Source organism: Mercurialis annua, linkage group LG2, assembly GCF_937616625.2.
Source record: "Mercurialis annua linkage group LG2, ddMerAnnu1.2, whole genome shotgun sequence".
NCBI classification, from domain to species: Eukaryota; Viridiplantae; Streptophyta; class Magnoliopsida; order Malpighiales; family Euphorbiaceae; genus Mercurialis; species Mercurialis annua.
In genome coordinates, this window is record NC_065571.1 from 39,439,027 (window position 1) to 39,465,233 (window position 26,207).

At 35.9% G+C, this 26,207-nt stretch overlaps 1 protein-coding gene across 7 annotated transcripts; it reads right to left on the reverse strand.

Annotated features, from left to right (window-relative positions):
• Positions 1 to 2,398: 2,398 nt before the first annotated feature.
• Positions 2,399 to 18,243, reverse strand: LOC126670076 (mediator of RNA polymerase II transcription subunit 13). 7 transcript variants are annotated; one of them, XM_050363733.2, is made up of 23 exons: positions 18,046 to 18,243; positions 17,812 to 17,886; positions 17,650 to 17,723; positions 17,396 to 17,535; positions 17,187 to 17,273; positions 16,890 to 16,977; positions 16,730 to 16,810; positions 14,398 to 14,472; positions 14,219 to 14,298; positions 12,999 to 13,077; positions 12,534 to 12,863; positions 12,071 to 12,130; positions 11,519 to 11,765; positions 10,667 to 10,930; positions 8,353 to 9,708; positions 7,899 to 8,172; positions 7,710 to 7,833; positions 7,339 to 7,426; positions 7,156 to 7,234; positions 6,471 to 6,766; positions 5,040 to 6,138; positions 4,205 to 4,576; positions 2,399 to 3,222 (listed from the first exon to the last, which is right to left on the reverse strand). In XM_050363733.2, the coding sequence occupies exons 2-23, from the start codon at positions 17,833 to 17,835 to the stop codon at positions 2,618 to 2,620; spliced, it is 5,922 nt and encodes a 1,973-aa protein (XP_050219690.1). In that variant the 5' UTR covers positions 17,836 to 17,886; positions 18,046 to 18,243; the 3' UTR covers positions 2,399 to 2,617. The 7 variants fall into 7 exon arrangements, with proteins under 7 accessions (XP_050219690.1, XP_050219687.1, XP_050219688.1 ...); XM_050363730.2 differs by having other exon boundaries at positions 12,534 to 12,866; XM_050363731.2 differs by having other exon boundaries at positions 12,534 to 12,866; positions 17,812 to 17,898.
• Between the last annotated feature and the right edge of the window lie 7,964 nt (positions 18,244 to 26,207).

Sequence of the window (26,207 nt, forward strand, 5' to 3'; positions counted from 1 at the left end):
CATAAACCATGTTGGGAAGCACATGTTAGGTTAACATAGACAATAATTTGAAGAAGAAAAAAAGGTTAACATAGACAATTGTTATCCAGCAAACTAAACCTTTAAAAAGCTATATCACCAAAACAACTCATTCTCTCTAAACAAAACAAATGGAAAGTTAATGTTCATATATTAAATATATATATTATTTATTGAAAATTAAAAAATATTTTAAATGTCTTATATTTAATTAATAAGTTTTAATAATATATTTTACTATTTAATTTATATTATTGAGTGTCATTGAATTTTTACTTCCACATAAATACATGAATTGTGAATGATTGTGAATGAAAAAAAAAGTGTGGAAAACTCCAAAGCATTAGGTGAGACATACAGCAAAAAAGATGCCATCTTGGCAGCTGTATGGCAACTATTTCTCATTTGCCACCCTGTGAATCTAAGTAAATAACATTCTGTTTCTCCATCAACCATCTATATATACAAATTTGCAGTCACAAAAATATCAACTTCTTGGTGATTCTAATCTTCTTATTCTTATTCTGTTAACAAATTTTAAACAATTTTCTTACAGAAAATGGAGGCAATGAAGGTATTTGTTGTAATTATGGTGGTTTTGATGGGTATTGAGATGGCAGCAGCAGCAGCAGAAGCACCAGCTCCCACCCCAACATCCCATGCCACTACTGTATTTGTTCCCACATTCTTAGCATCTTTGGCTGCTCTTGCTTTTGGCTTCTTCTATTGAGTAATGCTATTTAACCACACAAATTTAATCCAACTTATTGTACCACCTGACATGGCAACAACAGATCAGTTTAAAGTGGGAAATGGAAGCATACACTTTTGGATAGAAATTGAGCGGATAAAAATATGTCACGTAAGACGGTACAATAAGATGGGTTAAAATTGATGGGTTAAATAGCATTTTTTTTATTATATGACCAAATTATATAGCCTTTAATGGGCATAGGAACTTTAATTTATTTTGGGATTGTTTAGATTCTAATTAATGGTATTCATTTCATTTGTATAATATATATTTTATTGACTTGTGTAATTATTGTGCAATTTATTTTTATTTTTTTTGTCAAAAGGGTGATTAGAATAAAAATATGTGGTTAAGAAGAATTTGATTTGATGTATCATAATATACTGGCTTAATTTACTTTCTTACTTGTATTTGTGATTAATTCTTTGTATTTCTACATTTTTAATTCATTTATTGTTGTTTTGGAATGCCAATCTCCTAAATTCACACTCATATTCAGAGTTGAGCAAAGATTTGAAATAAAGAATTGTAAAATAAAGCTGTTGAATTGACATGTTTTTCCAAATTTTCTTTTGTTACAACACTATTAATTGGCACTGTTAGTGTAAACAGTGACATGATGATGAGCTGTGTCATTTGGCAGATTCTAATGTAGAGCTGTATGAAAGTGATGATTGAGGGACACTATTTTGTGGTTTTGGTTAAATTAAAAGAATTCACCCCAATGTATATAAATCTTAAAGCCAAATCGCATATTTGAATTACTAAACTTGTCAATCTTTTGATATTAAATCTCAAAATTTTAATTTGGCAATATTGAGTCATTAAAATATGAACAACGAATCAACGCGCCTCCTGAAGTTGTAACACATAGTCATTTAATTCAGTTTTTACTTTTTTGAGCTATTAGACCCAATACTATTCATTTTTTGGTCAGATAACCTCATAATTTATATTTTTATTGCAAAAAATAGGATTAGTATAATTTTATCGCAACAATTAGGGAATTTTTTAATTTTTTTTTCCGCATCCCTCGGCTCCGATTTGTATTTCACACGTTTTAGAAATGCAATTATGAGTAATCTGACTCAAAAATGAAAAGTTTTTGGGTTAGTTGCTTAAAAAGGTAAAAATTGAGTTAAATGACTATATGTTACAAATTCAAAGGGGGGTTGATCTTTTCTTCATTAAAATATATTGTGTACTTGTCAAGTGAATGAGACTGAAATAAGTTTTTTAATTATTATTTTTTCAAAAAAATTTATTAAATTCAATCCCTATACTTTTATAAAGAGTAACCTATTCTTAACCAGGAGCTAGATAAAATAATTGTGATTCATAAAAGAGTAAACTATTCTTGCCCATATAAATTGCATATACACTAGAAACAATTAGTGGAGTCTGTCTACCTTTTATAAATAACAATACCTTATGTACACAGAGAAGAATAAGAAAATGAGTAACAACTTCATTGTGGTGGAGTTTTCTTTTTCTTTTTGATAATCGGAGAGGAGAAGCATTTGTGGAAGCAATTTACTGCCTAGCGCTTATACCATTTGAATTAAAGCTCATTGATCATTTGTGATGGAGTTGAAGTTAGTAAACAAGCAAAAAGAACCAAAATCCTCACAAAAATCAACCATAAGAATACAACACTGAACTCTAACAAGGTCACATTAATTTAATCTATTGTAACCAACTGTCCTATTCATATACAATTTCTGTTAGATCTACCTATTTCTTTCTGGGAATTCCAAAAGTAGCCTACTCTTACATTTACAAATAATAGATTATATTCTACACTAAAGCATAAAAAAAGACGGGCCTGATAATACGAAGCTTTACTTAAATCTGTGACTTATCAGGCTGTGACGAAAGCTCCTTATCAGCAAAATGAAGCAGCCTTCTCAGCCTTAAAACCATGTCACAGTGGAACGGGAGTGCAGTTCGTCGCTCCAAATATGCTGGACTCACCGTCATCCACGACAAGGCATGAAGCTCTGCTGCTATAGACTCCAGAATTAAGTGTATCTCAATTTCACAATCCATAACATCCGAGCTTGAACTTCGCACACCTTGTTTCCCAATTCCTCTATTAGAATTTTTTTCTTGGGCGCCGCCGTAATAGTCGATAAGACTGACAGAAAGAACTGCAGGCCATTCTTCCTGTGAGTTGTTTCTATAGTCTTTCCTCATACAAGGAACAGCTTTGGATACCACAAAAGCAGTGGAGAGAGGAATCGCAGAGCCCTTACTATGAAGGAGATGCGCAAGTGGTGGTGATTCAGCAGTCAGACAAGTTGGAAGCTGATTAGGTGTTGGCGGAAGGAAGCGCATGCTGGGTGATGGTATTAAGAGGTAAGATGCACAAGAGGAACCCAGAGACTTTACAGGAGTGAAACCTTCCAAATAGTTTGATGCATTAATACCACTGCCACCCTGCATTCCCCCTGCATATATTTGGAGTCTATGTTTCAGTACAACAGATTCAAAACCAAAGATGAAAGCAAAACTAACTTATAAATCCTATCATAACTTATCATGATGCTATGTGATTGACGACTCTACCCAATAATTCTAGAGCAAAATGGCAACAAACTGTTAATTCATTGATGCAGGCAAGGCAGAGAACAAAGAAGTTTAGTGTTTGCTTTAACATCTACAATTTTACCACCCAAAGGCACTTTAGGAGCTTCTCGGGAGTTCTAATTAGTTTAAAAAAATTCTAGTTAGTTTTAGGTTAAATTTCTAGTTTCAGATTACTATTCCTAGTAGCATTAGAATCTCATTTCAGTGTGATTGCCTAAATCACTTCTAAGTGCAGCCCTTAGAAGATTTTCTATCTTTTCTTTGTTTTTTTTTTCCTAAAATCAAAACTGAAAACCAGATTTCAGGTTAAATTTCCACTATTCTCTGCAAATTTTTACCCATAGGGCAGTTTACCCTAAGCTGTCCTGCATTTCTGGAGCTTATAATTATTGTTCATTAGTTGAATTTCAAGAGTATAGAGCTATTCACATATTAAATCAAGAGAGAAAGAACATTCTAGTTGAAAGACCATCCAAGAGGAAATTAGTATACAATCCTTTGCTCAACCTCGACTTCACACATCCCAAACTATGCTCTACACCTTAAAATTGAACCTTAGGACGAGCATCACAAATTTCATGCAGGTCGACCAAAACTGACATATCTTATAACATGAATCTGATAATCTCCAGTCAAATGGGCAATTCACGTAAAAGTTGTCCAGTTGTAATGCGCCAAAACGCAGAATAAGAAATTAAGAGAGAAGTTTTTATTAACTACAACAAAGAACACTCTAATCTTAAAATAACAAAGAAGCGAAAATTCAATGTCACTCGCATGTACAATGAGTGAAAAATATGTTGAAAACAGAAAAACACAGCGCAGTAGAGAGGTTTAGCTTACCAGCAAATGGTGAATCCGCTTGAAAAACCAGATTCAAAGAGTGGTCAACTGAAATTGAAGCAAAACTGATGCTCTGCACCCACTGTAGCATTCCCCTTGAGTTATCAACCACGGTATGTCCACCTATAATTTGTTTTCTTACAGAAGATTGTCCTAGACCACCCTTCATAAAACCCGAGCCTTTTGAGTGAGAACTATACAGTGGACTGTGTGAGGAAGGAAGCGTTCTCTCTTGAATTAAACTCATTTCCTGTTGCTGCATGGTAGCTCCATTGCTGCTTGCAGACATCCCATCTGGCACAGAGCGGCGCAGTTGCAATGGCCATTTCTTCATCTCAGAACCTCCAACTGAATAAACAGCTTTCTGCCATTCTGTTAATATCATTGCAGGGGACAAATGTATCAGAAATATGCTTAGGTAATCAGAAATTGTCTTCAACTATTCAGATACAAGTGAGTAGAGTTTCTGTGACAGTGGATGGGGTTGTAAAATCATGCACTTTTTCTTCAATAGAGATTAATTACTTATTTATTGAGATGTCAGAACTGCTGATAAATTGATACTTCTCCATGATGCAAGTTCACAGAAAGTTCATAGTTCATACAAAATTAAGAAAAAAACCATTAATTCAAATAAACTGAAAAGTGCTTTTGTGACCCCAAACGGGCCTTTAGTTTAATTTTCCACATAATAAAATTTCTCATTCTGTAAAAATGTAGATTTCAGGCAATTGGTGCAAATATGTAAATTACATGGAAAATCTACTGTCCGAATATGCAATCAGCATCATTCTTAATATTAGACGGAAAAAAGGAATGGAGGAGACTAACATACCTAGGTACTCAAGTTCAAAGAAATATCCAATGCGTGTAATCACAAAATCTCTGGGCTTTGCAGCACCAATATCAGGAGAGGAGCAAGCCTGAAGTATCTGACATCCTTGCTGCAGAACTTGCACAAAGAGGCATTGCAAGCCCTTAGTGTCCTGTCGGCTGCTGATTCCTCCAAAAGGGAATATATGGCTATCAAGCAACTCTCCCCTAGCATCCGTCCAGATGCACACTAACCACCGCCAATCCTCTGTCCACCCATAGCAACAATGTAGACTTGGAAGAGCCTTTTGATAACCCCCTCCATGTCCATCTGGCTCAGATCCATCAAGTTGAGAGCTAGAACCAGTATCAGCAGTCACTGCTGAACTTTGCATGAAACCTCCACTGCTATCGTCAGATAAAGCCTTCGAAGATTCAGCAGTTGAATTGCCAAAATTTGCAGGTGCAGCTGCCTGCTCTAGAGAACCAGGTTCCGAAAGAATAAATAGTGGCTCAAACAGGTAGCGAAATTCATCTTGAAAAAAAAGATCCCCATTTCTGCTTGGATCACAGTTCAACCCTCCAACCCTTGTCGTCTGCCAGGAGTTATCCCAAGTACCTGGTCTCAAACCAGCATCATATTCACCCTCTCTTGGAAGTGTAGGCCCTCCAAGCCGAGGACCAACACAATCCTTCCACATAGATTGAATAGAATTCATTTGTGGCATTACCAAATGAGATCTTCCAGATGATGTTGATGATGGTACATCATTTAAAGGACCTTTTGAAATTCGCCTAGCCTTGTTGTATACAGTGAAAGCAGTTTCTTTAAGAATGACAAGCTCATTAAGAGCAGGACTTGCAACTCTGAAAATGGCATCAACTGTCACAACTTGCAATACTAGTTTGGGAACATTAAACCCAGCAACTACAAGAACATTTGATGTCGAAGCTTCATCCACAACTGCTGAGCAACTCAAAGCCTTACTGACCTGACTCAGCAAGGGTGGCCTCCTCTCTCTATCTGATGAGAGAAATGTCGATCCAACAGCAACACAAGATTCAATGACAGTTTGTAGAACTGCAACAGGCTCAGGAAAGGGGCACACCACATAGATAACCTGAGTTAAAAAAGAAGAAAAATTTTGAATCAATTCTATTCAAATAGTACAACCTATGTTATATTCTCAACACGGGTTATACCAACTAAATAAACTACTTGCCCAATATCTGCTAGTACCAAATTCAACCATAAGAATGCTTTACAGATTAAATGATAATACAGCACCTTAACAAATCAAAAGTTACCAGCAGCTTTTATCATAAATGGAGAGTTATTGCCATTAAAGCCACATCATGGAAAAGCTCATAAGAACATTAATATCTCTTGAACTACAAGTTATCAGGAAAAGCAATTCCATAACGATGAAAGAAAATAGGAACCTGCACCTACCATACAAGGGCCAGCATTTCCTTCTTTTGGATTAGCTGATAAACATGGACCAATTTTTAAGGCTTTAACAGCCTTTGAAAGAGACTTGAGATAGCTTGTCATGTCCCAGCCATTGGACAGAGAAAGAAAATAATCACTTATTGAACCAACAAGAGATGTATTACTGCTTTCTATTTTCATTGATTGTGGGCAGTCGAGCAGCACAAAACCAGAATATGAATGTTTCCCTGTGTCTATGTCCATTTGATTCCCTAAACTCTGAGGTTGATGAGTTCCCAATTTGCAAGCCTCGTAAACTGGAGGAGAAAAGCTCATTGTAAGACTCAGAATGTTAATCTAGTTAGTTTATATGCTGAATAACATCACCACACCAGAGCTAAATTTGAATATCACCTTGCATAGTGCAACAACAAAGCTTTCCCCTTTGACATGAAAACATTATATAATTGCTACACATATTACTACTGGTTTGTATGGTTCAAATGCATTCCATAAAACTTTATGGAATCCATTTATACATAAACATAATTTGTGTTTGGTTTAATTAAAATTTAATTAGGAACTCTACTTTTCATTTTTGTAGAATACGTCATGCTTAATCCAAATAAATTCCATTTCGAACGGAACAAATTATAGACTAGAATTGAACTAAATCAGGGGTAAGACATAAATAATTGCTACTCACCAGTACCAAGTTGTTGAAAAAAATCAGCAGCAGCAGAAGTCAGGGGGTCAATGTCTGGACATATAACACAATAAGTAATCTGCAGCAATTAGTGAAGAGTAAAGTTGCAATATCATTCACAGGTAGAAAAAAATGCAATAAAATCAGACATGCAGAATCTATATCAATGCTTAATAATCTTACAGGTTTTGGTGAAGCATATGGTTCAAAAGGAGCCTTTTCCCAGAGTTGTAGAGAGCTTGTAGATGTCTTAAGCCAATCATCCTGATACCTATAACGTATACAAGTTTCTTGCAATTAGAACAAAATGAAAACCAAAACAACAAAAGAAGAGGAGATGTCAAGGAAAATATATGGGCATTCAATTCTAGGAGTTTTCCCCTTATCTCTCATGCACAGACTAAGGGTTGTTTATCGATACTATTTATGTCATTCCCAAACAGCTTACCACCACTAAAAGCAATCAGATTAGAGTTATAAGGATTGGAAGAAAATAAATTTTGACGAAAATCTATCAGGTGCTCATGTGAAATTGAAGTAACCGCAATAAATACCCAACAAGTATAGCAGGGGATGGGATAACCAAGACTGTTGGCTTTCGGGAACATAATTGCTGTTCTGACTCTATTTCTTGGCTCAGTCTCCTTTGTGTAGAGTCGTCTGTCTTTGTTCCATCAGCTGCTGTGATTGCTAAGCCGTAAGTCACCTATAAATTCCAGAACCAGAATAATTAATCAGTATACCTTTAAGGTAAGAAGATGCACATGCACCAGCAGAAGACTGGGCTGGGTTTATTGGTTCTCCAGCAGATAAACATACAGTGCTTGAAGAATCCTTGCAGTCGCTCAAGGTAGACTCAGCATAAGATCCATCGACTGTGGAAACTCCATCACCTGACTGACTGCGGCCTCTGCACCAATCAGTGACAGATAACGGGCCATCCAAGTTCCCAAAGGCAGATTTTAAGGCTGTCTTAATTTCAGTTTGAAGCAAGCTAACCACAGAGGACGCGTGAATCTAGCCACAAGAAATTAAAAAGAGAAAAAAGTATTAATAGGTGAAAAAAGAGAAGAGACAAAATACAAACAAGGGGACTTTGATCATTGTGAGAAGAAGTCCAACTTGTCCAAGTGTGTAGCATCTAATTGACCATATCCAACAAGAGTGTGTGTGTGTGTGTACAAAAGAACAGCTTACATCAGAAGAAAGCGGATCCACTAACTGCATGCCGGCAATGTCCAAGGAATGGCAGGAAGCCAAAGACCCACCACAGCCTGCATGGACCATGAAAGGCCCACAAGAAAATCCGCGCCTCCAATGCTCTTGTAATGCAAGCCAACCAAAAGGACCATCTCCACAATCTGCATCCAGAGCCACATCAACAAAAGAAGTGGCTTGCTGCACAAGTAATGCCATTCCATCAAGTAACTCCTGTAGTGGCTGTCTATGTTTATACGAAAGCATTCTTTCATCATTCAATGGATGATGGGGTAAGGATGGACCAGCTTCAATACTAGGTGAATTACTAGGTTTGTTTACTTTAGGAACTGGAACAGAGCGCCAAACACCAACAGGGGCATGGACGTTACCATCTAGCACTCCCACATCAATATCACCAGCAATTCTAACAGGTATAGATTCTTTCTTCCTCACCTCATACCTGCTAGATAGATTGTCTGTCATGGTACTTCCCTCACCCGGAAGGTCACTCAAAACAGAGCTGCTGCTTAACCTACTTAAGCTTGTAGGTATGTGATTAGACGAAGACACCAGTGTGTGCCTTACCCTGCACATGGAAGCTTGAAACATGAGAGATTCAACTTCAGTTGCCAAAACAGTCTTCGAAGTATGTAGGAAGTTTTCTGATCCTGCGTCAGATTCAGCAATTTTCTTTGGCACAGATTTAACTGCAGTAGTAGAATTGAAGGTGGAGATTGGAGATCGCACTATCCCATCAGAAATAGCAAGGCTGCTAGGTCGGGCCAATGATTTTCTATGACCGTGATCCTTCCCACTCTCCATATGAGTGTAAAATTTCTTCGTGTCTTGCCGTGCAGCACCTGCTTTTGAATTCATATACATGCTATTCTTCTCGTCTGATCCATCATAGCAAGGAGAAGAGGGTGGAGTTGCACCATAAGTGTAATTGTTCAGACTTGAATTTGAACTCTCAACTTGGCGAGACATTGGACAATACGGACTTCTGAAAATTGATGAGGACGACTCACTTACATGGGTTTCAACAGATCCATACTCAGGAGCAAAGGACATAAGAGCTTCAGCTTTGATCAAATGCTCGAACTCACCTGTACAGCATAATGAAGTCTTGTTCACTGGACCTGATGTCAGAGACTCAAGGGTGCTTTCTTGATTCTTACTGATGCACTCATCAATGGGTCCTGTGGGAGGTGGGTTAAAGCTCTCAAACGATGAAAAACCCACAGGCAAAAGCATTTGATCTGCAACATCTATTACCCCGATAGGACTGCTAACAACTTCTCCGCAATCTGGAGCAGACAATATAAGAGCCTGCGACTCTGCTGTACCAGGAGGCTTTACAACATCAAAGCAAAGATAGGGTCATGATTAGATTCAATAAGAGCTGGACAAATTCAGCTTTCTGTTCTCCCTATATAGTACTATTTACTTTGTTTATTGGAGCCAACTAAGCTATTTAAATTTCAAAAGTATGAGTTTAGGAGAAGAACGAATGTTGCACATATGTTTTATGACAAAGAATATTGAAACATTAACCCAAGATGACTGGATTCTCAGACAATGATAAATAATGGTTATGGCCATTTCTATTCTATTACTGAATGATTTTCTTATTTTAATTATTCAACCAAATAAGAGAGAAAATCCCTGAACCTTAGGGAAAAGGGGATTAGACAAAAAATTCAGAATTTATAAGTTGCAATAGAATGGAAAAGACAAGGATAAAGACTCACTAAAAGAACGTGGTAGAAAATCTAGAAAGGAAAAGAGAAAAAGGAAAAAGCATACTAGTAAAAGTAAAAAAAAATATAAGTTTCTATATTTGTGCTGTCCAAAGCAATCTTTAAAAATTCAGATTATCTTTTCCTGATCACCACTCCCTTTAGCAGCATTCACTGGTTTGGACCTTAATTTGAAAGCCATATTCCAAATGACAATGAATGTCAAGTACTTTTTGTGTAGCATATTTCAGTCTGAACTTGCAAAACCAGTGAGACCCTCTGTTGCTCACACATCCTATGAATAAGGCAAACCCAATGGAAAGAAAAATGTTTGAACTGAATAACTTCTTGTTTAGATTAGGTTCAAATATATTTTCCCATGCTATTCAGCAGCTTGTATCTGTTTTGGTGTCAAGGCTGATCAATAAACAAGTTTCCACTACATAACTGCCAATTGCAGTCATTTCGATGTGTGATAATCTTTGTCTACTCTATACCATCTATACTTTCCTCAGATCAACAGTAAAACAATTTTCAATGCTATTATAGCTTTCACAGAATATAAAAATTACCTCTCCAAAAGGCAAGGCGTCATTTTCAAAGAAGTCGTGAAAATCACCGAACTCTGACAGAAGAGCTTGGATATTAATCCCTACACCTCTGTCATCATCATCCCAATCCAAATGACAGTCGATTGGATCATTTCCAACTCCTGTGATGGAAGCATGATCAAGGGAACCAAAGTCAGACTTGTAGGAACCTTGCATTGTGACATTTTTCGTAGAACCCATTTGACCAAATGACTCTGGCATCCCTGAACGAGGACGCTTAGAACCCTGCAGTAGCATAAAAAAAAAAACTTAAATGTTTCTTTCATTAACAGAAAAGAATTCTTAACATGAAAAAGACACAAATACCCGACTGCATTACAAAAAAAAACAAATCATGAGACTTTTTCCACCTCAATTTCTTTTGCAAGCTTAATTTTGATGAAACAAGAAATGCATGCACATGCACAAATATTCAGGGAGACATGGAGACAAAATGTACATTAATAAATGCACTAGTGCGGGATTAATATTTACAAATTATATAAATGAAACCATAATAGCACAGCCAAAGTACAATATCAGATTATTAAAATAGCAAGCTCAATTATCTCAGCAATGTGACGTTACAATGGCAGGACCACTATTCACGCATCTAAAGAAGAATGCAAGCCCACTGTTGCTCGGACTATTAAAAACTTTCATATTGATCTTATATCCAAACATCAATTTTTGCACAGCAGGGTAGCATTTGAAGCTCAATCTGACAAGTTCAATTGTTTTGTAACAGCATATGTAACACAAGCAATTTACACGAAAAAAGAAGAATATATAGATGATAAAAGTTAACAATACAGATATATAAAATTGCAATACCGATTTGGAGCCATCAATTTCCATGCGATCATTAGATGATAGACCAGACTGTCTACATGATAATGAATCTGCATCTGCCTCAAGGTCACCAGCTTCTCCAGTCATTTTGAGGTCACTATCACTAGAGCTGCTGCTTATGGAACCAATACTGCTACTATTACTATTGCTACTACTATCATAGCCATGTCGTATACGCATTCCAGTAGATGCAACCCAAGATCCTTCGATGTTATCTATATCACCACCCCTGAATAACAAGAACATTTAGAGCCCATAATGAGGATTCAAGACATAACCTAGCTTTCAACATTATCATGCAGTCATCCTAGCAGTCATCTTCTTCTAGAAGTGACTCACACTATAATAACTTTCTTACTGAGCTGTGGATTCATAACTTTACACTGAGTTTCATATGGTTTCCCAATATTCTTTTATTTTTTCTTATAACAATTGTATCAGCATAGAGAAAGGAGAACCCAGAATAAAATAAGAACTTGCAGAAAATTTAAGAATTGATGTCAGAATGTCCAAAAAGAATAGAAAAGCACAAACCAATGCATAAAGAAAGATGAACCAAGCAATGATGGACCTATCCAATTTTGGAGCCAAAATCTGCAACAACAAAAAAAAAAGTAAAAGGACCCATATTAGTTTAGGTCACATGTACCAAAACATTCAATTTCAAACAAACAAAAATAGGGACAACGAAGAAGTAATTTTAGACAAATACCCAGAAGCAACACAAAAACATGCAACAAAAACCGTTCAGTTTAATAATTATCCACATATGCAAAAGTAAAGGAAAAAGGAAATTGATATTCTATACACAATCAACCTGTATATGTTAGGTTGGACCAGGATAGACGATTCAGAATACACTTCCTTTATTTTATATATAAAGACATCAGTGGATCAAATGCACAAGACCACATAGGGGCAAATTTTCCAACATTCCAACTAGAACACCTTGAACCAAATAGGGAATTAGTTAGAATAGAAGTCAATGTAAAAATACCTTTTCAGAGAAGATCTAGCATATGATGCTTGCAGGACTGGAACAACAACTGCTTCCGCTGGATAAATAAATGTTCTCTCGTGTGTTGATGAACTGTCCAGTGATCCCTTTTGATCACCTCTTCCCACAGATGGGGATTCCACAACATGATATTTAGTTAAGTTCCTGCATGAATTCAAGTTCGATAACAATCCCTTCTCACTTTCTGATCTAGGACAACCAAGAGTCACTTCAACATAGCAACTTTGACCCCTCATCAAGCATCCAGGCCCTTGAGAAACATGATATGGTAAACCTTTAGATCCATCCGACGTCCTCGACTTTCCGGAACTGCTAAACAGAACAATAATGTGGTAGAAAAGTATTAAATCAGAACTCTCATCATCTACTAGCATGACTACCTCATCCATTTTTTGACAAAAAAAGGGGGCTGAGTATCAAAAGGCAAATTAAGGAATAAATCACCTAAGATAAACTTGCTTGACAAAATCATTTGGAAAATATCCTGTCAGCCAACCACGCATTCCATGAGGAGAAACAATCACTGCAAAAAACAAAATGACAACATAGGCAAAGGTGAGGAAGAAAAGCTGCATTGCTGGACTTTGAGAATCATGGTCATGCAGGAGCCAAAATTTTAATAAAGCAATGTGGAGGGGAAAGGGGGCTTGGTCAACCTTAATAGCTCCCCAGTTAGTAGCATTGCCAAATTGCATTAGAAAAACTACAGATGAAATGATGTTCACAGGTTGAGCAAGTCTCAAAACCTATATCTGCTCAAGTATAGCTATTTCTGTGAAATATTTGTGAAACGTCCCATTGAATAAATGGACTGCACATGGAATACTTGGTATTGGCGCATATCACTGATTGGGGTACCTTTTCCTAAAGTATTATACCCAAGAGAAGACGAAACCTAAACCTTTTACACAAAAGTATTAATATGTTGATCATTCTCTCCAAATCAAATTATCACCTCAGATATGAAATGCAACATCCATTATCTCCTACAAGGATAATCATAAAATAAATTTGTACTTGAGGAAAATGAGTTCTAAAATAATAATCCTTTCAATTTCAAGGTAGCACTTCAAACCTCAATGTAAGAGTCGCAACAACCCATATATTATCCATTTGAAATAGCACTGCATGCACCAATAAACTTGTACCCCAAGAGCAAAAGAGTAATGCCATCCACCAACCTGAATGGCACTCATGTCTACCTGTTATGGTTCTTATTTCTCTACCAGGTGTAAGTCGCACATCTCAAAATGTTATACATTTTTGACAGGATTTTGTACTCCCTTGAAAAAACCGAAAGGAACTGTTATTGAAACTTGGTTAAGCGTGAATTTCCTTGAACATACATCAATCTATCATGATATTTTCTAGCACATCAAAAACTTCTATTCTTCTAAAGCTAGAAGGTTGTCATGGGTTTGAACCCCTGATATCTTATGTTTCAAGCAGTTAATAATTGGACAGCCTTATGGCAATTTCTATTCTTCTTTTATGACTGTAATTAATAAGGCTTAATACGGTGGAAAGCAAAATAAATGGATGAAGAAGAGTGTCAAAACAGATCTTTTTGATATGGGTTAAACAAACATACATCATCTGTAATGATCCAACAAACCATATTTTAACTTATACAGAATACCCGCATAATATTACAAAGAAAAAACCTGGAAGTCTGTAACCAGAAGTATTCGTAGAATGCTTTAACACTCTTTCTATGTCATCACTTGAAAGTGCTCGGATATGCCTACAAATGATCAAGACAAATTAATAATTATTTTGACGTGCTACCACTATTCCAAATATTTTTACTACAAAAGCAACTAAGATATGTAATTTCACCAACTTCGCAGATATTATAACATGCACAAAGATTGCCTCTTCTGTGGCAGCAAAGATGAACTCAACTGTAGGCCGTCTTCTGCAAAAAGTACCAATGGAAAAATTACTAAAAGAAAATAGTGTCATAAAACTAAAAAAATAGATTGAACTAGGAGACAAAAACAACTATTTAAAAAGCATAAAAATCAGCATATAAGAGAGAGAGAAACTCTGTAATAAAGCAGCTAAAAAATTATTACTTAGGCAAGCACATTTTTGGCACCTATATATAGTTCTATACAGGTGGTTTGCTCATTGATTTAGGAGTAACTAAAGTTTTTCCTATTCAATACAATTCGACTACTACTACAGTTTAAAGGTAAAACTAGGTATTGAACCAAAGTTGAATCATTAATAACCATCTATGAGATGCAATACTAGTAAAGCTGTCTTATGAGAGAGGGCAACTTTAAATATAGATTAAAAAAGTTAGCGGGCTTGTAAAGCATATAAAGGATAACCAAATTGTTCCTTTTCAGATGTCTATGGATAATTCTTATGATAATAAGCAAACACTTGTCACTTTCTACAAACCATGCCTAATCACTCCTGCGCTAGAATAAAGGGTTGCAGCCCAAAAACAGAAAAAATCAACTTTCTCAAACAAATTCTCTATGCAACCAAAAATAAAAGAGAATATTCCCTTATCAGACTTGGAGATCATTTTTTTTCTTCACTGGAATTCCTACTACCCATATAATTTTGGTATCAGTAAAGGATCAGATGCAAATATGAGTGCCCAATTTCTCCTTCATGGAACCCAACTACCAGTACAGACATAAGTTAATGTGATATTATAACACCCTTAAATTTTTGTTTTAGCTACAAGGAAAAGAAGTGTTTCATTGTAGCAACGGTCGCACGTGATAATCTAAAAGTAGAAATTTCCCCCAACTCCAAGTATGAAAATAACTTATTTCAGAGAAGGTATCAGCAATTATAACCCAGAATAATTGCAAAGAGAACAATTCTAGAAGCATCTTGTCTTACATTAAGATTAGTTTTCCAACCGGTGATCTCAATCTTGTATAGCCTCTTTCTAAAGGGATAAAAACAACAATTTAATAAAAATTCCTCAACCCCAACCAGTAAATCTACTTTGAGATGCTCCTTTAAATGTGATAACTCATGGCATCCCAAATAGAAAAAATTTAAACAATTCACCAGACCAGAATCCATAATAGAGGCCAAAACCCCCTGCCGCTTTATTATCAAAATAGTCATTTGTTTACATGACATTTGACTAAACTTATAATTATTTTAATTCATAAAAAAACTCATATGACTAAAGCGTAGTTCTGTAGAGAGGAGAGGAACATTTGTTTATTTTAATAATACATCATTTTTTAGTATAAATACCAGATTTAAATGCTTTTTGAAAGAATCGTTTTGCTTGAATTCGGTTTCTGTGAACACATTCTCACAGCCTAATTTATTCTTAACCGCAATTGGACTCCATTCGTTGAGACCCTCAACATTTAAAGCCACAATAATCTCTTGCCAGAAAATATCTCTGTACCTTAGACATTAAAAGTTGCTATTCCATAAAGCATTTTAAGTAAGGGAAAATGTCATAAAAATTCACGAACTTTACATGTTTTCTCATTTTAATCATGCACTTTAAATTTTCTCATTTTCATGCACGAACTAACACTTTTTCTCAAATTCATGCACGGTGCTGAAGTGTCACGGCTCCATTGGTGTAATTCGTTGAGGTGGAGGTTATTTTACACCAATGAATGAGTGCCACCACCGTGTATGAATTTGGGAAAAAGTAGTAGTTCGTGTATGAAAATGAGAAAATTTAAACTTTATGATTAAAATGAGAAAACGTGTAAAGTTCGTGATTTTTTTTGACATTAACCCTTTAAGTAATAAATCAATGGGTGGGGGAAAATCCAACTAAAATGAAAAGAATGCCACAGCATGGTTGCTCAATTGCTTGTGTTTTTAATTGCAACTCGATATGTGCTCCTAATCAGCAAAATGCAGTTTACAATACCACAGGAATGCCTATGGACTGGGTGGGTCAAGCATACTTCGAAAGGAAAGCTATTATAAATAAACAGAAAGTTAAAAATAGATTCCATAAGTTCTAAAAAAATGGATTGGCCGATTGGGTACATGCATATTGAGAATTGAGCAATAATAAATGCTTAACCAGGAAACTCAAAACTGTGGCATTATTAATATCATTGTCATTAATACTAATTAGTACTATATAAAACTGATCAAGTTATATACATCAGCCTGACTACTAATCTAATATCTACGAAGTAGAAGCAACTCATTCTAACCTGACGAGTGCTTCACTTTGAGATGGGTGATACTTTGTGAATACACTTCCAAATCTCATATAAGAAAGTCCAGCAAGTGCTCTGCAAGTTCAGTAGAGAAATTTTCAATAAAACAAATGATGAATAACAAATATTGCCTAGAATATAGAACAGAGTTTACTTTTCTATAGAATTCCTCAAAGATTGGGAAAGGGCTGCAGCAACTTCTTCAGAGTCCCCAGGAGCCGCCCAAACTCCAGATGCAATGACTTCAAATAATGCACAAAAATATCAAAATATTAACAAGATTAACATAGACCATGTTAGTAAATATGATGAAAAGAGCATATCCCAAAAGAAAATAAAGGGGAAAGTTTGAGTAACAATTGGGTGGGTAAGAGCAAGAACATCCATATCCTAATAGACAAACTACAGAGATGCAGAGAGAAACTACTAAGAAGTTGAGAACAAATGTTACCCCTTAGCCTAGAAACTGCAGCTTGAGCACTCTCAACAACAGATGAGTGTGACCCGGGTAGAAAAAGCCAAAGTTTGATTTTCTCATCTGTCAAAAGGTCATAATTAAAACACAATAATTATAACTCTAATTAGCTTTTCTCAGCTTCTAATTCTACATAAAAAGAATCGTCCAATATCCGGTAGATAACCAGTAGGTGTAATCCTTACCAGGATTGTGCAAACCCTGAGACGGATCCCAAGGTCCAACGAAGGCATTGGTCCATGAGCTGAGAAATCCATCTTTCTGCAACTGTGAATGAGACCAAAGCACGAGCCATGTGGCAGCATCTTTCTGTTCTAACTTTACGCTGTCGAAACTCAAAAGACATGCATTTTAATCAGTGATCCCATGAAAATTCTTTTCTAGCTCCAACCGAAAAGAAAAAAGAAGACAATGAACAGACAATTGCAGAAGAATTAACCTCTTATCTGGTAAATTGTTCAACTCCGATTCGTTGGGGATAAACTGGAACCATGATAGTTGATTAAGATTTGCCTGGAAAAAACAGGTAAAAACATAAAGATTGAATGTTCCTAATAAAAATGGTAAAAACAAAAAGATTGAATAAAAAGAAATAGCATACAAGTCTAAAAACATTTGTCCACATCCCTAATAGCTCCGCACTTGCAATCTACACCCTCGAACGCATATCTTTCACCTGCAAATTTAACTGTGAGAGCCATAAAATCAGACGAAAATTAAAATTTCAAAAGAAAACCCCAAGAACGAGAGAATCAAACAGCAAATGATAAAATTTGAGACCAAGAACTAGCGAAAACCCTAATTTTGAATTTTACCGTTGTTGTGATTTACTTACACTCAGCTTACAAATTGAATATTTGCTGAAAATGAATTCTGGAAACTGAAATTTGAGTTAGTGAGCTTTTTATTCTCTATGTAAACACTTTTGCTGGTTATTATCAGGGTTTATAAAACCGGACTGGTCGGTCGGACCGTATTAACCGGGACCAGCTGGCTGTCCGATTAGAAAATTGTTCCAACTGCCAACACCTTATTTTCCACTGAGTTTATAGAACTATAAAACCTCCACTTAATAAACATGAGCAAGTTGCAATGAGCCGCTCACATTTGATATGATTGCCATTTAAGTCTCTCTTGTTTAAAAATTAAACTATATGCCTCCTCACATTTGCTTTCGTCAACAGTTTAGTCTCTCCATCTATATTAGTTAACGAAGTCAAAAAATTTAGGGGTAAATTAATTTTCAAATCCGAGGGAAGAAATCGTTGACAAAAACAAAAGAGAGACGAAATCGTTGAGAAAAATAAAAGTGGGGATCATATAATTTCGTTGACTTTGTTGACTAACATCCGAAAATGGACGAAATGACTAAATCGTTGACAAAAACAAAACAGAGGGACTATATCGTTCGATTTTAAAAAAAAATAGATTAAACTGTGAACTTTGCCAAATATGAAAGATGTCATAGTAATTTGCTCAAAAAAACATCATGGATCTATTTGGTTCAAATTATTGTAGAGCTTCTTACCCAAATAACCAACATTTAACAGTTTTTTTACTTTTATAGGGCTCTAACTTTGACATATTGAAACTACCATATACGGACATATTTATTACTCCCTCCGTTTCAATAGAGTTGTTCACTTTGAAAAAAAAAATTATCTCAAAACTCTTGTCCACTTTTAAAAAGTAACCAACTTTTACACTCAATTTTTCTATATTACCCATATTTAAAATCCAGTAATGAGTAAATTAAAAGTAAATTGCAAGTGGACCCTATATTAAATAGGGATATGACAAGAAAAAAAAAATATAAAACTCATAAATAATAATTGTTTTTCTTAAACTTTGTGATAAAGGCAAACTGGACAACTTTATTGGGACAGGGAGTACTTTTATACCATCACCACATACAACGCTAAAAACACAAACAATCATAACTTCAATTATTTTCTCTCTCTTTCTCATTTAATTCTCTCTTCCTCTCAGTTCAATTTTCTCTCTCTATATTCATGTTTTTTTTCACTCGCAGGTCACCTCTTTTTTACCGTTCTCCATTTCTCTGCCCTACCGTCTTCCGCTGCAACGTTTTCTGTTCCTCCGCTCCTCTGTCATCGTTTTCATTATCGTCTCTGTCGTCATCTTCGCCAATGCCATCATCTCCTTCGATCGTCGTCGTCATCTATTTTCATTTCAGATCTACAATTTATTCATTGTTCTTCTTCTTCTTTTTTATTTTCAGATCTACAATTTTTGTACTGTTTTTTCACCATAATCCTTGGAATTCACTTACAATCTTCATAAGTCAAGAGGATAGCTTGACCTAGCGTAAATGAGATCTCCTCTCCATAAGATCGCTTCATGGTAAAGGAAATTATGAACTTACCATAACCAGATAAGGATGGGTAGGCAAACTGGATTAATATAATGCTAATTTTATGTTATGTAAAATAAATATGTGGTTTTATGGAATAATTTTTTGTTATTTCTGCATTTTTGTGTTCGGTTGTATTTCTGTGTTTTTATTCTGCATCGCGATTTGTTGATGACGGTTGATTGCTGAATTATTGTAATATTACAATGTTGTTGATTGTATGTTGACTTTATGTTGATTTTGTGTTGATAATCAGTTAGTATTTGCTTGATTTTCACATTAGAAAATTTTATTCTAAAAAAAATATTGGTAAATAAGATAATTTTTTCAGTGAAATAAATTTAAAAAAAAATTAACTGACACTAGATAATGATATGTTAGTATTATCATGTTGACATGTTGTTGATTTCTTGTTGATATTTTTGTTGATTGCACAGTGTTTAAAAAATATATGTTTTATTTTATTTTTTATGTTGATTCGTTGTTGATTTATTGTTCACATTATGCTGTAAGTATTTCAACTCTTATTCATTTTCATCTTGTCCAGGCTAAAGCAAATAATACACCAATAATAATACAAGATAATGATGCTTTGGCTTTCTACTTTCAGATGAAAGGAAAAGAATCAAATCCAACACAATTTCAATTTGCATTGAAATTGAAAAAAGAAATATGTATCATTGCATGTATCGTCATCGAAACAAAACTTCAACATAAATGCAGAAGTTTGTGACTAGCGAGACTACTCAATAAATGTTGATAAATCAACTAATGTTGATAAATCAACTAATGTTGATATTTCCAATTCAGTATCAAACATGTTTCATTATGAAACATATATGGGATGGCTGTTGACATGCAAATCGGCGTTGTCATTACTGATGGAGTCTGCCTTCTGATCCGGTGAATGAGACATGCAAAACAGGGTAGAAACTAACTAGACGGTGGTTATCTGATTAACTCTCTGATGCTAAAGTTAGTTTAGAGCTTTCAGTAGTATTTTTAATATATTAATGTAGTTGTGTGTTTAGGCATACCTCATACTCCTTTTATAGTAGATGATTGCATACCTAGTAGAGTCGTAATAGGAAGGGTTTGACCCTGATTAGGAGTAATCTACCTTATTCAGACATGAGTCCTATTTAGGAACGTCTTCGTAAATAGTCTCGTCTTTCTTAGTTATGGCTTATCTTCCTAAGTTGGAGTTCGCATCCAAATAGGAGAGATACTTCGAGATTATATAGTAGATCTGGTAATCTATCTGAATATCAGGGTCGACGCGCTTTGTCCGAGTCCTCAGGGATTCGGTTCTGGCGAGTCGTTTTACATCTCCAGCAAGATTTCTATTTTTCTTTTCTTTTCCACCTGTCGCTTGCTGATTCTTTGTTGTAACTTGATGTATGTTCGTGTCTTGTTCCTCGTATTTAAACTGTTCATGTCTCTTCTTCCATTTTTACTTATCATATTTGAAATCATTCCTTTTTCTCTAAAATCCTTCTTATTTTCCTGCGATCTTCCTGTGTTTGATTATTCATTCTTCAAGTTTAAGATTCCAGGTACTTGTGGTTGAATTAGAGATTTAGAATAACTCCTTTGCTTCTTTCGAAATCTGCATTTTCTGATTGCTTGTTGTTTTTTAGATATTCTGGGTAAAACTTCCTTTAGTATTCTTGGTGTTCTTGATTATTTCCTTCGTTTGATCTTGTTTTTTGTCAAAATTTGAATAATTCTTGTTCCTGCCTAGAATGTCGACTAGTATGGCGAAGGCGGCATATGCTTAAATGGCCCTTACCGATTCCTAGCTTAGTGAAGATGAGGTCCGAGATATTTATTATAGATACAATTTTCCTTCTGAGTATAGGGTAAAACTTACTGGTTATGGGAAACCTGCTTTCGGGTCTCCCGGTTTGCCTTGTCGGGCCATCATTTTTTAGGAGCAGCTTGTTGCTGGTCTTCGGCTCCCCTTAGATCCCTTCTTGATAGAGTTGTGTGGGGACTTAAAGATTTCTGTAGGACAGCTTCATCTTGGGACCATTAGTGTCCTCCTCGCTTTTGTCGAAGCATGTAGGCTTCGGGCCAATCCCCCTCTCTTAACGTCTTTTATTATTTCGTAGAGTTAAAGAAGTGTGATGCTTGTTTTATCTTTGCGGTTGGTCGTAAGGGTCATTCGTCAATTTATTTGCCCTGTTTGGACAATGGTTGGCGAAAATGCTTCTTCATAGTCACTCACAACTTTACTTTTCTTCACTTTCCTGATGGCTTTTCTATTTATCGTCTTTCGAACTATCCTTCTCCTTTAAGTTTGTCTGAGTCGATCCTTGCTTTTGATTTGTCATTTCATAGTATTTTCCAGCGTCCGATTTTAGATGTTATAGTTAATAGTTTCCATCGATGCCGATGGCTTCCTTTGGAGGATCTCTCGCGTGGCTTGGCGGATCTTTATTATACGTTTCTTAAAGGTATTTATTTCTAACTTTGTTATTTTCCTTTTCTTTTGTAGGATGTCTTCTTCATCTGATGATCTGCTTTCCGGTTTTAAAGTAGATTTGGACGTTCCAATGGACGGTCCTGAAGTAGATGTTGTTGCCGAGCCGATTCCTGAAGATGAGCTGATTCCTGTAGACACCTATTTTTCGGACAGGTAAAAAGTGATAAGGAACTGAAGCGTCCAATGATGATTTCCAGAGAAATTCGTCCGGGTGACGAGCTTTCGATTTGCTTGCTGGAATCTAAGCAGGCGTAGTCTGTGCCCAATTGTGAACCTGGAGGATTAAAACGTAATTAGGCGTATCTAGCCTATAAAAAAATCCAAAGAAATTGTAACCTGAGTCTAGAAATTGGACTAATTGTCATATCTTAGAAGTTTATTGGCCAATTTGCAAGTTTGACGGACTGAAATTGACCATGACCAAACCTATCGGATCCAAGGAACCTTTTTTAACACTTTCGGGCACCAAAATGCACTTTTACTAACCTTTTACTTACCCACCAATCCTTAATACGAATTTAACTAAAACATTAGAGTTTAAAGCTAATCTTAACACCTAATGACTTATCACTTCACACACTTTCACCCTAAAATATTCTAGAATATTCTAGAAGATTTTAGAATATTCTAGAATATTCTAGAAGATTCTAGGAAACCCTAGGTCACCCCTAACCAATATAAATACAGCCTTAAGCCAGCCTGGCTAAGGGTGGCACACAATCCCTAGAAATTAGACAGTAGAATTCGGCGACACCACACACACACACTAAAATCGAGTCCTGAAAACACAGATACGTGTTAGTTATCCAAGAACGCAACATCCGCACGGATTCAAAGCTGGATTCCGCATCCACTTTGCCAGCAGACGAGCTAAGGACTCAGACCGGTAATTCTGAGGACCCTCAATGTTATTCCTTTGATTTTTCCATTAAACTGTATGCCATAAATATCATAATTGCTGTGATTGTGTGTTTTAGGATATGTGTTAGCTTATGTCTTAATTTCAGCCAAAAAATTGCCATAATTAGCTTAATCATTAAAATTGCCAAATTGCCATGAAATCGTTGAAAAAGCATGTCAATAACTGATTTAATGTGTTTGAATCCGGAAACTCAGTAAATCATAGCTCGTAGGATGCATGCTAGATGCATTTTTAAGCTTATTTGCCATAAAAAAAAATCTATTTTCGTACTTACTAAACTGAAAAATAAATTTGTTTAAATGAGCTTTAAACACTCTAATTATGCTCTATTTGGATTCCTTGTTCGATTTTATGCGATTTTGACTACTTTTGCATGAGAAAGAGAGTTGAAACGAGTGAGAACGAAGCAAAACAAAACGACCCCTGAAACTGCCGATGAACCGCCGCCACGTCATCCTGTCGGCGCCAGAAGCTTAAGCTGGCGTCGTGCCCCTCCTTTTCCAACTCCCCAGATTCGCTCTCAGATCCTCCAGACTCCAATCTGAACTTCAAAACGTGCTTCTGGACTCATCCGGACTCCAAATCAGGCCCAGTTTGAACCCAGACGTAGATAATTTTGTGTAGAATAATATTCTGTATTGTAGCAGGCCAGACCCGATGTAAAACAGACTCAGAATTCCAAATATGTAACATAGTGTATAAATCGGGCCCACCAAACCAGCGACTTCCTGAGCCGATTCCGGGCTAACCCAAACTTGGAATCGACTCCGATCAAGCCAGTAAAACTGGATCGACGAGACGCACAACTCTCGTAATCTGACCGAGAGCCCATTTTGACCAGACCGATGGTCAAAACCCGCGCGAGTGCCAGGTACTCAAAGCCAACGAGGTTGAAAAGTATCTGTAACCTTGTATGTATATCCAATTGCCCCTGAGCATGCTAGCACTGTTTACTGCATTCGAAAAAGCATTCCAAATCAAATAATAACCAGTTAAAGGACTAATCACCTAAAATTGACCCATTAATGCAATTTCATCCCATCACTTAGACATCGTAGGACTAATATAAAAATGTAGTAATGGTTGTATAGGTTTTTTCAAGGCTCACCTCATAAAATCAATCAATCACATTTATACATCCAGTTTTAGGCTTTGTGCATGTAATCAATCTAGACCAGCCAGACTTTTGCTACTTGCTAGAAACCTCTAAGGTTAGATGAATGCTTAGGAATACCTGCTACTTGCCTCAAATATTAGTCCAGATCGAGTCATATGCGCGCCAAACGTGTTTACAGCTTTCATACTTGTTTATTTACAGCTTTCATACTTGTTTATTTACATCTTTCATATCCTGTGAACTGTATATACTGTTGAGATGAGATATAAAATGAATATGTCCAGTAAATAAAGCCGGTAACTGATAATCCAAGCACAAGAGTCTCGGGGAGGTCCACGAACCCTAGTCTTTGGTCCGATGCACGATAGTCTTACCGGAGACAAGTAAGGCTGTCTAGTCGGTTAAAAGGCATTTCCTAGTTAAACTAGGTGGCAAATCCATTTTTCAAACCATTTCCAAATCAAGAAGTCATCTATAAGCCTTGGGCGAGCGGCCCCTGAACCCCGCTCCGCTCATAGTAGGTTTCGGCGATCTTGGAAGCATGCTTAAAGCTTCCTTGGCGATCTCCAACGCGCTAGGCTGCACAACAATGTCCTCTTCTTCAACAATGGGAATTTGAATGGAAGCATCCTCTTCCCTAATTTCAGTGGATTATGTTCCTTTCGACGACTCCACTGATTAAGCCGTTTCAACAGCAGCAACATCATCGGTATGCCTAGATTCCGCTACTTCGTTGTCATTATCATGGTTTGAAGTTTCAGAATCAATATCAGCCGACAAATGGCTTTTTCCGGTCTATGACCAACAGGCTTACGCCCCATATCAACAAACAATCAACAACAGCCTGAATTTACAAATTCAAACACAATGAATCACTGCAAAAAAAATAAAAAATAAAATCAATAATAACATAAACATTAACATATCCAAAAAAGAAACTAAATCAATTTACAAATAAAATCACTTTATAAACATGCATCATATATGAAAATCAGTTTGGCTAGTGAAATCAAAATTAAATTAAAAACCTAAAACATGTACAAAACCTAAATCGAATTAATAACAAATACATCAACACAAAATCATAAAGAAAAAACATCAATTCACCTACTAAAATTAAAATTAAATTGAAAACCTAAAACATGTACAAAACCTAAATTGAATTAAAGACAAATACATCAACACAAATACATGTAACAAAGAAAAATCACATTTCAAATTTTAAATATCAAATGCATGTCACAACAAGAACTGAAAACAGAAAAAATAAAAAAACCACACAGCACTTACAAATTAACATAATTAAAGGTGAAAAAAAATTATTACAAAATCATAAGATAAATCAAATTTACAATGTTAAATAACAAATGCATGTACCAATAACCACTGAGGACAAAAAGTTTAAAGAAAACAGAGCTATTACTGTTATATAAGCACGAACAGATGAGAAAATGGAGAAATAAAGATGAAAAATTAGAGTAATAATGGAGTTGTGGAGAACCAATGGGAAAATGGAGAAGAGAGTTAGTTTTCTTAGGATTGTGATGGGCGACAATGGCGGAGAAGAAAGAAGAAATCGCCAAATCAAAGGAAAATCAAAAAACAGATGAAAAAGAAATAATTTCAAAAAAGAGAGTTAGTTTTCTTAGGATTGATGGAGTTTTCTTCAAATTGATGGTGTGGTAAGTAAACATTTGGGTTGGACCATATAAAAGTAAGAGAAAATAACAGAACTATTACAAAAATCCTTTTACTTTAAAAAATGCTAAACACGCTGAATTATATCATCAGCACGTGAAAGGGACAAAAGTTTACATTTTGTACGAAGTCATTTAGAATTCGCCACGTCGCACATCCAGCTCATTAATGTGCTGAGAGTCAAAAAATCAACACCGCCACGTGACCCAGCATTTTGCAACTTCAATTATAAAGCACGCTCCAATTGAATTGCGACACATCACCATAAATCCCTACAATAATGCGTGTAGTCGAAGCATATCCTCCAACGTTTGAATCGTCCATTCAGACTGGCCGTCTGTCTGAGGATGAAACGCAGTGCTGAAGTTCAATCGCGTTCCTAACGCGTCTTGTAGGCT

Coding starts and splice junctions, on each gene's coding strand:
- LOC126670076 (XM_050363730.2), bottom strand. CDS start 17,835: ATGTGGACAAATGTTTTTAGACTT. Junction 17,724..17,811: donor GGACAAATGTTTTTAGACTT/GTATGCTATTTC, acceptor TGTTTTTTCCAG/GCAAATCTTAATCAACTATC. Junction 6,139..6,470: donor GAAATGCTGGCCCTTGTATG/GTAGGTGCAGGT, acceptor TTTTTAACTCAG/GTTATCTATGTGGTGTGCCC.